The 11,305-nt window shown below is 36.7% G+C and overlaps 1 protein-coding gene across 2 annotated transcripts in view; it reads left to right on the forward strand.

Moving 5' to 3' along the window:
• WDR64 (WD repeat domain 64) overlaps nucleotides 1-7,041 on the forward strand; it is a 150,160-nt gene extending 143,119 nt beyond the window's left edge. For both annotated transcript variants that reach the window (XM_033412389.2, XM_004283489.2), the window contains one exon: nucleotides 6,829-7,041. In XM_033412389.2, the coding sequence (XP_033268280.1) occupies nucleotides 6,829-6,912 (84 nt within the window). In that variant the 3' untranslated portion in view covers nucleotides 6,913-7,041. The remainder of the gene's footprint in view (nucleotides 1-6,828) is intronic.
• Nucleotides 7,042-11,305: the final 4,264 nt, after the last annotated feature.

Below are 11,305 nucleotides of genomic sequence, written 5' to 3' on the forward strand. Positions count from 1 at the left end.
GAATTCCCTTATTTTTATTTATTTATTTATTTATTTATTTAAATTTAACAAATTACTTTTCTAATTAAGTTGACATATTTTTTTAAATTAATTAATTAATTTATTTATTTTTGGCTGTGTTGAGTCTTTGTTTCTGTGTGAGGGCTTTCTCTAGTTGCAGCGAGTGGGGGCCATTCTTCATTGTGATGAGCGGGCTTCTCACTGTCACAGCCTCTCTTATTGCGGAGCACAAACTCCAGATGTGCAGGCTCAGTAGTTGTGGCTCACGGGCCTAGTTGCTCCGCGGCATGTGGGATCTTCCCAGATCAGGTCTCGAACCCGTGTCCCCTGCATTGGCAGGCAGATTCTCAACCACTGCGCCACCAGGGGAGCCCTATTTTTATTTTTAATTTTTATTTTGTATTGCAATATAGTTGATTTACATTGTTGTGTTAGTTTCAGGTGTACAACAAAGTGATTAGCTTACACATATACATATATCTATTCTTTTTCAGATTCTTTTCCCAAATAGGTTATTCCAGAGTATTGAGTAGATTTCCCTGTGCTATACAGTAGGTCCTGGTTGATTATCTATTTTATAGATAGTAGTGTGTATATGTTAATCCCAACCTCCTATTTTCTCTCTCCCCCCAACCTTTCCCATTTGGTAACCATAAGTTTGTTTTCTAAGTATGTGAGTCTGTTTCTGTTTTGTAAATAAGTTCATTGGTATCTTTCTTTTTAAATTCTGCATATAAGTGACATCATATGATATTTCTCTTTCTCTATCTGATTTACTTCACTTAGTATGATAATCTCCAGGTCCATCCATGTTGCTGCAAAAGGTATTATTTCTTCCTTTTTAATGGCTGAGTAATATTCCATTGTATATATGTACCACATCTTTATTCATTCATCTTTCAATGGATATTTAGGTTGCTTCCATGTCTTGGTTATTGTAAACAGCACCACAATGAACATTGGGGTGCATGTATCCTTTTGGACCATGTTTTTCTTGGGATATATGCCCAGGAGTGGGATTGCTGGGTCATATGGTAGCTCTATTTTTAGTTTCTTAAGGAACATTCAGACTGTTCTCCATAGTGGCTGTAACAAAGTTACATTCCCACCAACAGTGTAGGAGAGTTCCCTTTTCTCCACACCCTCTCCAGCAGTTATTGTTTGTAGACTTTTTGATGATGTCCATTCTGACTGGTGTGAGGTGATATCTCACTGTAGTTTTGATTTGCATTTCTCTAATAATTAGTGATGTTGAGCATCTTTTCATGTGCCTCTTGGCCATCATTATGTCTTCTGTGGAGAAATGTCTATTTAGGTCTTCTGCCCATTTTTTGATTGGTTTGTTTAATTTTTTGATATTGAGCCGCATGAGCTGTTTGTAAATTTTGGAGATTAATCCATTGTCAGTCACACTGTTTGCAAATATTTTTTCCCATTCTGTGGGTCATCTTATCATTTTATTTATGGTTTCATTTGCTGTGCAAAAGCATTTGAGTTTAATTGTCTCATTTGTTTATTTTTTGTTTTTTTTTCCATTACTCTAGGAGGTGGATCAACAAAGATACTGTGGTGATTTATGTCAAAGTTGGTTCGCCTACATATTCCTCTAACAGTTTTATGGTATACAACCTTACATGTAGGCCTTTAATCTGTTTTGAGTTTATTTTTAGCTAGGGCTTCCAAAACTATGTTGAATAAAAGTGGAGAGAGTGGACATCCTTGTCTTGTTCCTGATCTTAGAGGAAATGATTTCAGCTTTTCATCTTTAGGCACAATGTTAGCTGTGGGTCTGTCATATATGGCCTTTATTATGTTGAGGTAGTTTCCCTCTATGCCTCTTTCTGGAGAGTTTTTATCATAAATGGGTGTTGAATTTTGTCAAAAGTTTTTTCTGCATCTACTGAGATGATCATATGGATTTTATTCTTCATTTTGTTAATGTGGTGTATCACAATGTTCAATTTGCAGATATTGAAAAATCCTTGCATCCCTGGAATAAATCTCACTTGATCATGGTGTATGATCCTTTTAATGTATTGTTGGATTCACTTTGCTAGTATTTTGTTGAGGATTTTCGCACGTATGTTCATCAGTGATATTGGCCTGTAATTTTCTTTTCTTGTGGTAACTTTGTCTGGTTTTGGTATCAGGGTGATGGTGGACTCATAGAATGAGTTTGGGAGTGTTCCTTCCTCTGAGATTTTTTGGAATAGTTTCAGAAGGATAGGTGTTAACTCTTCTCTAAATGTTTGATAGAATTCACCTCTGAAGCCATCGTTCTTGGACTTTTGTTTGTTGGAAGTTTTTAAATCACAGTTGCAATTTCAGTACCTGTGATTGGTCTGTTCATACTTCCTATTTCTTCCTGGTTCAGTCTTGGGAGATTTACCTTTCTAAGAATTTGTCCATTTCTCCTAGGTTGTCCATTTTATTGGCATATAGTTGCTGGTACTAGTCTCTTATGATCCTTTGTATTTCTGTGGTGTCCATTGTAACTTCTCCTTTTTCATTTCTAATTTTATTGATTTGAGCCCTCTCCCTCTTTTTCTTGATGGGTCTGGCTAAAGCTTTATCAATTTTGTTTATCTTTTTAAAGAACTAGCTTTTAGTTTCATTGATCTTTTCTATTCTTTTCTTCATTTCTATTTCATTTATTTCTGCTCTGGTCTTTATGATATCTGTCCTTTTACTAACTTTGGGTTTTGTTTGTTCTTCTTTCTCCAGTTGCTTTACGTGAAAGGTTAGGTTATTTAAGATTTTTCTTCTTTTGTGGGGTACAATTTTATTGCTATAAACTTTCCTCTTAGAACTTCTTTTGCTGTGTCTCATAAGTTTTGGATCATCATGTTTTCATTTTCATTTGTCTCTGGGCAGTTTTTTATTTCTTCTTTGATTTTTTCAGTGATCCACTTGTTGTTTGGTAGCATATTGTTTAGGCTCCACCTGTGTTATTTTTTTTTTGTACTTTTTTTCTTGTGGTTGATTTCTAGTCTCAAAGTGTTGTGGTTGGAAAAGATGCTTGATATTATTTCAATTTTCTTAAATCTATGAAGGCGTTTTTATAGCCCAGCATGTGATCTATCCAGGAGAATATTCCATGTGCACTTGAAAAGAATGTGTATTCTGCTGCATTTGGATGGAATGCTCTATAAATATCAATTAAGTCTATCTGTTCTAATGTGTCATTTAAGGCCTGTGTTTCTTTATTGATTTTCTGTCTGGATGATCTGTTCATTGATGAAAGTGGGGTGTTAAAGTCCCCCACTATTGTTTATTTATTTATTCATTTATTTATTTTTTGGCTGCATTGGGTCTTAGTTGCGCTGAGGTTAGTTGCGCTTAGTTCGCTGAGGCATGCGGGGTCTTTTGTTGCGGCGTGCGGGCTTCTCTCTAGTTGTGGCATGCGGGTTTTCTCTTCTCTACTTGTGGTGCACAGGCTCCAGAGCATGTGAGCTCTGTAGTTTGCAGCACACACGCTCTCTAGTTAAGGCACGCTACCTCAGTAGTTGTGGCATGTGGGCTTAGCTGCCCTGCAGCATGTGGGATCCTAGTTCCCCAACCAGGGCTTGAACCTCTGTCCCCTGGATTGGAAGGCAGATTCTTTACTACTGAACCACCAGGGAAGTCCCCCAACCCACTATTATTTTGTTACTGTTGATTTCTCCTTTTATGGCTGTTAGCATTTCCCATATATATTGAGGTGTTCCTATGTTGGGTGCATCTATATTTACAATTGTTATGTCTTCTCTTGGACTGATCCCTTGATCATTATGTAGTGTCCTTCTTTGTCTCTTATAGCAGTCTCTATTTTAAAGTCTATTTTGTCTGATATGAGTATTGCTACTCTAGCTTTCTTTTGATTTCCATTTGCATGGAATATCTCTTTCTATCCCCTCACTTTCAGTCTGTATGTGTCCCTAGATCTGAAGTGGGTCTCTTATAGAATGCATATTTTTGAGTCTTGTTTTCCTATCCATTCAACCAGTCTAAGTTCTCTGGCTGAAGCATTTAATCCATTTATGTTTAAGGTAATTATCGAAATGTATGTTCCTGTTGCCATTTTGTTAATTGTTTTGGATTTACTTTTGTAGGTCTTTTTTCTTCCCTTCCTCTTTTGGTCTCTTCTCTGGTGATTTAAAGACTATCTTTAGTGTTGTGTTTGGATTCCTTTTTCTTTTTTGTTTGTATATCTATTGTAGATTTTTGGTTTGCAGTTATCATCAGGTTTTGATATAGCAGTCTCTATATAAACAAGATTGTTTTAAGTTACTGGTCTCTTAAATTTCAGATGCATGTCCAATATTCTGCACTTGTCCTCTCCTCTTATCATGATTGCTCGTTTTGATATCATATTTGTGTGTGTATGATTTCCTACCTTTACTGTATGTTTGCCTTTAATGGTGAGCTTTTCCACTTGTAATTTTCTTGTTTCTAGTTGTGGCCTTTTCTTTTCTGCCTAGAGAAGTTCCTTTAGCATTGGTTGTAAAGCTGGTTTGGTGGTGCTGAATTCTCTTACCTTTTGCTTGTCTGTAAAGCTTGATTTCTCCATCATATCTGAACAAGAGCCTTGCTGGGTAGAGTTTTCTTGGTTATAGTTTTTTCCCTTTTTCCCTTTAAACCTATATATAGGTTTAACTATATCATGCCACTCTCTTCTGGTCTACAGAGTTTCTGCTGTAGAAACTTATGGGGATCCCCTTGTATGTTATTTGTTGCTTTTTTCTTGTTGCTTTTAATATTTTCTATCTTTCTTTAATTTTTGTCAATTCGATTAATATGTGTCTCACTGTGCTCCTCCTTGGGTTTATCCTGCCTGGGACTCTCTGCACTTCCTGGACTTGGCTGACTGTTTCACATATTAGGGATGTTTTCAGCTATTATCTCTTAAAATAGCTTTTCTGGCCCTTTCTTTCTCTTTTCTCCTTGTGGGACACCTATAATGTTAATGTCTGTGCATTTAATGTTCTCCTAGATGTCTTAAACTGTCCTCATTTCTTTTCATTCTTTTTTTTTTATTATTATTCTGTTCTGTGACAGTGATTTCCACCAGTCTGTCTTGCAGCTCACTAATCCATTTTTTCTGCCTCATTTATTCTGCTATTGATTCCTTCTGGTGTATTTTTCATTGCAGTTATTGTATTGTTCAAATCTGTTTGTTTTTTCTTTATGTCTTCTAGCTCTTTGTTAAACATTTCTTGTATCTTTTTGGTCTACTCCTCCATTCTTTTTCGAGATCTGGCATGATCTTTACTATCATTACTCTGAATTTTTGGGTGGGTATGTTGCCTATCTCCACTTCACTTAGTTGTTCTTCTGAGGTTTTATCTTGTTCTTTCATCTGGAACATATTCCTCTACCATCTCATTTTGTCTAGCTTTCAGTTTGCAGTCTCCATTCTGTAGGCTGTAGGACTGTAGTTCCTCTTGCTTCTGATGTCTGCTCCCTGGTGACTGAGTCTGTTCTAAGAGGCTTGGGCAGGTTTCCTTGTGGGAGGGACCAGTGCCTATCCTCTGGTCAATGGAGTTGGGTCTTGTCCCTCTGGTGGCCAGGGCTGTGTCAAGGGGTGTGTTTAGAGGGGGCTGTGGTCTCAGGAAGACGTTAGGCAGCCTGTGTGCTGATCGGTGGGGCTTTGTTCCTGCCCCATTGTTTGTTTGACCTGAGACATCCCAGCACTGGAGCCTACGGGCTGTTGGGTGGTACCAGGACTTGGTGTCAAAATGGCAGCCTCCAGGAGAGCTCATGTCCATGAATATCTCCCAGTACCTCTGCCACCAGTGTCCTTGTCCCCACAGTGAGCCACAGCCTTCCCCACCTCCCCAGAAGACCCTCCAAGGCCAGCTAGTAGGTCTGGCCCAGGTTCCTATGAAGTCATTGCTTTTTTCCCCTGGGGTCCTGGTGCACACAAGACCTTGCGTTTGCCCTCCAAGAGTTGAGTTTCTGTTTCCCCCAGTCCTGTGGAGTTGCTGTGATCAAATCCCATTTGCATTCAAAGCCAAATGCTCTTGGGGATCCTCCTCCTGATACCAGACCCCCAGGCTGGGATGCCTGATGTGGGGCTCAGAACTCTCACTCCTGTGGGAAAACCTCTGTGATTTAATTATTTTCCAGTTTGTGGAAAGTATGGTATTTGATTGTATCACATATGCACCCCTCCTACTGTCTCATTGTGGCTTTTTTGTCTTTGAAATGAAAGTAGAGTATCTTTTTGGTAGATTCCAGGTTTTTTGTTGATGGTTTTTCAGCAGTTAGTTGTGATTTTGATGTTTTCATGAGAAGAGGTGAGCTTAGGTACTTCTACTCCACCATCTTGCTTCCTCTCTGACAAATTTAGACACCTCTTGATCTAAATTTTGAAACCAAACAAGCTTAACTTTTTATATGCATGTTTTCTAAAAATATCTAATTCAAAACTAACAATTTTTCTCATTTGTGGGATCATCACTTGATTTTATTTTTTTATAAGACAATGGACTCATGATATTAATATTACAACAACCTAACAAGCTTCTTTGTTTTCTTTTATTTTAACCAACCCCCAACCCTTTGCAGATTAGACAGAGAATCGCAAGAATGGATAATTCCAGAGTTAAGTAGTTCTAAAGCCTTTGCTCTTCCACCATGAGCTGCTGGAGCCTCACCTCCTATTTTTTTTTTTAACACATTTTTACCCAGGAGGCACACAGGGAGCTAAGTAAATAACTAAACTTTCTTCCTTTAATCCTTTAGGAGGATTAAAATCTTCATAAAAATTAGTGGTACAGATTGACTCTAAAAAATTGTGTTTGTCATATAATGCAGTTACTAACTGACCTGTCCTTTATTTCACAGGTACAACGGAGGAGAAGTCTGAAAGGAAATCTTGTCCCACAGATAAACCTGACTTCTTCTTTCTTCCCAGCCATCCCCAAGTAAAGAGAGAAAAATCAGAAGTGGCTGCTGTTGCCTGAGCTGCACTTCAAATGGCAAGGTCTCAGTGATACTCCAGTCTTTATTTCAGGATGAAAGTGAGGGTCTATCAGATATTGTCACCAACCTCTGTATCCTCAGGCCATCCTATTGATGGAAAAGATTACTCAGGGTCTTCAGATGGTCTCATCTCTGAATACCATGCAAGCAGCAACATCCAGTTGGCCAGCTTCTTTCATACATGGAAATCCACTTACTGAATAAGGAATATTTCTTATTTACTGTCAGAAAAATGACTCATAAAGAAACAAATAAAATCAATAGCATAAGTAGATCTAAAATAATATGGTTATCAATGACTTGTTTTCCACCTCCCCCCATTGTTCACCCTAATTTATAACCAGAATTATTATCAGAATGTACGCAGTAAGAGTAAAATTACTTATGTGTCATGCTATGTGCAGTATAAAGATAATTATTTTTAAAAAGAAAAATGTGCCAGTCAAGCCTCTAGCTATTTGTCTTTTTCATTTAGAGAAATGTCATATGGAAGAAAATGCTCAGAGTTTCTTAGATAAAGTCAGAAGTTATTTGCATTTAGACTATAAATGACTCCAGATAATAGAACTTGAATGGTTATCTGCAGTTGCTGGGGTTCATCTTTTACTGATACCTTTATTAATTGATTCTGATATTTTGATCAAATGATTAATTTCACCATTGGATACTCATGTAAAAAATGAAAGCATCTATATTTGATCAATAATAAATGAGATTTTAAATAAGTCAAAGACATGAGGAAGTATCAAGAATTGAAGCCTGAAGACTGGCTGACCCAAATCATTTTGGGAAAAATATTTGTGGTTCTAAGTAATAAAAGCATTCCTGTGTCAAGGGTTAGTCTACTTTCCCCAAAGCACAAGGCTACATGGGAAGAAAAAACTATGGTCCCTGAACATTTGATACTACCTTTACATTCTAGGAAGTGTTCTATAATTCTTAAATCCCAACAACTTTGGGAAGCTAAGCAAATTTTTTATTCATATGGATCTTATTCATATGAATAAAAAATTTTACTGTTTTATGTTTATTTATAGACATGTACTAATTTTTATTGTTCATAGGAATCTAATCATTTTTCCTATTGTTTTTTTTCTTTTAACTTTTTTCTTCACTTATTTTAATTACATTCAAAACTAAAGTTCCAACAGAAAATATTGAACATTAAGGTTTTTTAATTTTTTAAAAATAATTTGTATCATTCACTCAAATGAAAGAAGAGACTCCTGCAAAAACAGAATATAGTTATGGGAAATTGGCCCTAAATACCTAAGAAAGCCAGGAGATTTTTTTCCTTTAATTGATGTATAATTGACATATAATATTATATTAGTTTCAGGTGTGCAATAAAATGATTCAACATTAGTATATTTTGTGAAGTGATCTCCAGATTAAGTCTAATTAACATCCATCCCCATATGTAGTTACATTTATTTTTTTCTTGTGATGAGGACTTTTAAGATCTACTCTCTGGGGAGTACATCAGGGAGCAGCTGGAGTGCAGGCACCTGAGGGTTGCTGAGGAATAAAAAAAGCAAACAAAAAGCAGAGATCTACTCTCAGCAACTTTCAAATATACAACACAGTATTATTAATTATAGTCACAGTGTTATACTTTACATCCCAATGACTTATTTATTTTATAACTGGAAGTCTGAAACTTTTAACCTCCTTTATCCATTTTGCCCCAGAATACTCTTTATAAAAAAAAAAATTCTAAAAGTAACAAGAAAATTCAAAGGAGTTTATGAAAATGATCTCATTTCCTGCCTCTCAATCTCAGTTGTAAAAGAAGGCCATTTCATCCCTAGGCATACATTTCCTAGAATGAGACAATATTGAATACCCTGCCATGCACTCAATTCCTTTAATGTGGCATTCAAGGCCCTAAATTAGCATCCCTCTCCTTTTTTGACTGAGGAATTCTCTCAAACCTCTTTTAACAGAAATATACAATTTCTTGACCCTCATAATTAAAAAAAATATTTTGGAATTTTTGCACATTATGTAATAAATGATTGTATTTTAGTCAGTATAATGTTAAGAATAGCAGTATAACTAATTATGTGATTATAATAATTTTAAATGATACACAAAATATGTAGAAAAATTTTGTCTTTTCCCTCACTTATCAAATGAGAGGCCGAGTAAATTAATCATTTAAGAAAAGGCTTGACTTGTTGACAAATAAATAAGAATATTTTATTTTAGCGTGGAGTTAAAATATTTACTAAAACATAAGGTAATGATTTCTGCCTCAGGTGATGGTAGACTATGTAGTTTGGACCAATCACTCCCACTGAAGACAACTAAGAAACAAGGACAAAATAAAGAAATCTCTATGAAGGCATCTGATCACAAATAGGATGGTGAAGCATGAATGTACCAGATTCTAGGGGAGGACTGAGGCTCAACTTTTGAAGCTAATTTTCTCCTGTAAGCATGTGGTGATTCAAGAATGGAAGGTTAAGTGGCTAAGGAGTTGAAGTGATAATTAGGGCTAAAGGGACAGGGAAAGGAATCCAGACCCCATCAAGGTATAATCCCCTCTGGCTTTGGGTTGAGGCTCCAAAAACCTGCATATTAGAAATAAGAGTGACATAAAGTTAAACAGATCTTCACTGGGACTACAGTTCTGCCTCCAGATATTTTAATCCCTGAAATTGGACTAAGGTAATCCTAAATTGCTAGAGTACCCAGGAGCCTTCAGAAGCAGGAGTACATACTGTGGAGAAAGATGATGTCATCTTAGGCCTTACATTACATCTTTACTATTCCAAATATATACCTATGACACTACAAAAAATGACTAGGTACATGAGGACACAAGACAACAAGAATGACAACTGACAGAAAACAGCAGGTAATAGAAACAACACCTGGGAACTCCAGATATAGACTTTAAAATAACTGTGCTTATTATATTGGAGGAGATAAAACACAAGATTTAGGGCTTCTCTGGTGGCGCAGTGGTTGAGAGTCCACCTGCCGATGCAGGGGACATGGGTTCGTGCCCCGGTCTGGGAGGATCCCACATGCCGCGGAGCGGCTGGGCCCGTGAGCCATGGCCGCTGGGCCTGCGCGTCCGGAGCCTGTGCTCCGCAACGGGAGAGGCCACAACGGTGAAAGGCCCGCGTACCGCAAAAAAAAAAAAAAAAAACACAAGATTTAGAATTTTAGCAAAGAAATAGAAATTGTTGATAAGAACTAAATGGAAATTCTAGAACCAAAAAACACAATGACAAAAATGAAAAACTCAAAGGATATAACAACAGACTAAGTCAACTAAATAGAAAATTAGCTGAAAAATATAGGTTACAAGGAATTATCTGTAATGAAGCACTGAGAGATGGAAAGATGAAAAACAAGAGAGGGTAAAAGCAGAATTGAGGTAATATGAAGAATAACAGTAGTACCAGGAGAGAAAAGAATAGGTAGCAGCAATATTCAGTTAGTTTTCAAAACCTGATAAAGCCTCTAACCTACAGAATCAGGAAGAGCCATTGGCCTTAGGCAAAATAAACAATTATTAATTAAAAAATGCAAATCCACACATTTCATAGTAAAATTGCTGAAAATTGAACAAAGAACAAATTATGGAAGCAACAGAAGTAGAAAAAGGACAAAATATCTTCAAAGTAGCACAATTAAAATGACTTCTGCCAACTTCTCCACAGAAAAAAATGGTTGTGAAGTGCCAGAAAACATAGAATGGTATCCTCGAAGTTCTGAAATAAAATGAATGCTAGCTAAGCATTCTCAGTCAAGGGGAAAATAGCTAAAAATCACATAGGATTCTGGACAACAAAAATTGAGGAAATTAATCATAGTAGAAACACATTAAAGAAAGCACTAAAGGATATTATTTAAGAAGATAGAAAATGGATAGGAGTTCAGAGATGGAAAATCATATACAAGTGGTTAACTTAAATGAACATTAACAGGATAAAGCAATAACAGTAATGTCATAGAGTTTTAAAATACAGATAATTTAAAAATAAACAGGGGTGTGACCAAGATTAGGCCAAGAGGTAGGAAGATCATGAGCTCACCTACTCCCATGGGCAAACCAAAATTACAACTATTTACAGAGACCCTATTGGTGAGAATGATCTGAAGACTAACAAAAGATTTTCCATACCTAAAGATAAATATAAAGAAGGAACCATAACAAAATGGATAGGAAGCATGAAGATGTGGTATAGTCAAGACCCACATACCTGGATAGACGACCCAAAATCAGAAGGATAATCTCAGCTGCAGAGATTAGAGGTTTGTTCCAAGGAGTGCGGGCCCTGACCCCAACATGGGACTCCCCAGACCAGGAGTTCTGCAACAG

Source organism: Orcinus orca, chromosome 1 (assembly GCF_937001465.1).
Source record: "Orcinus orca chromosome 1, mOrcOrc1.1, whole genome shotgun sequence".
NCBI classification, from domain to species: Eukaryota; Metazoa; Chordata; class Mammalia; order Artiodactyla; family Delphinidae; genus Orcinus; species Orcinus orca.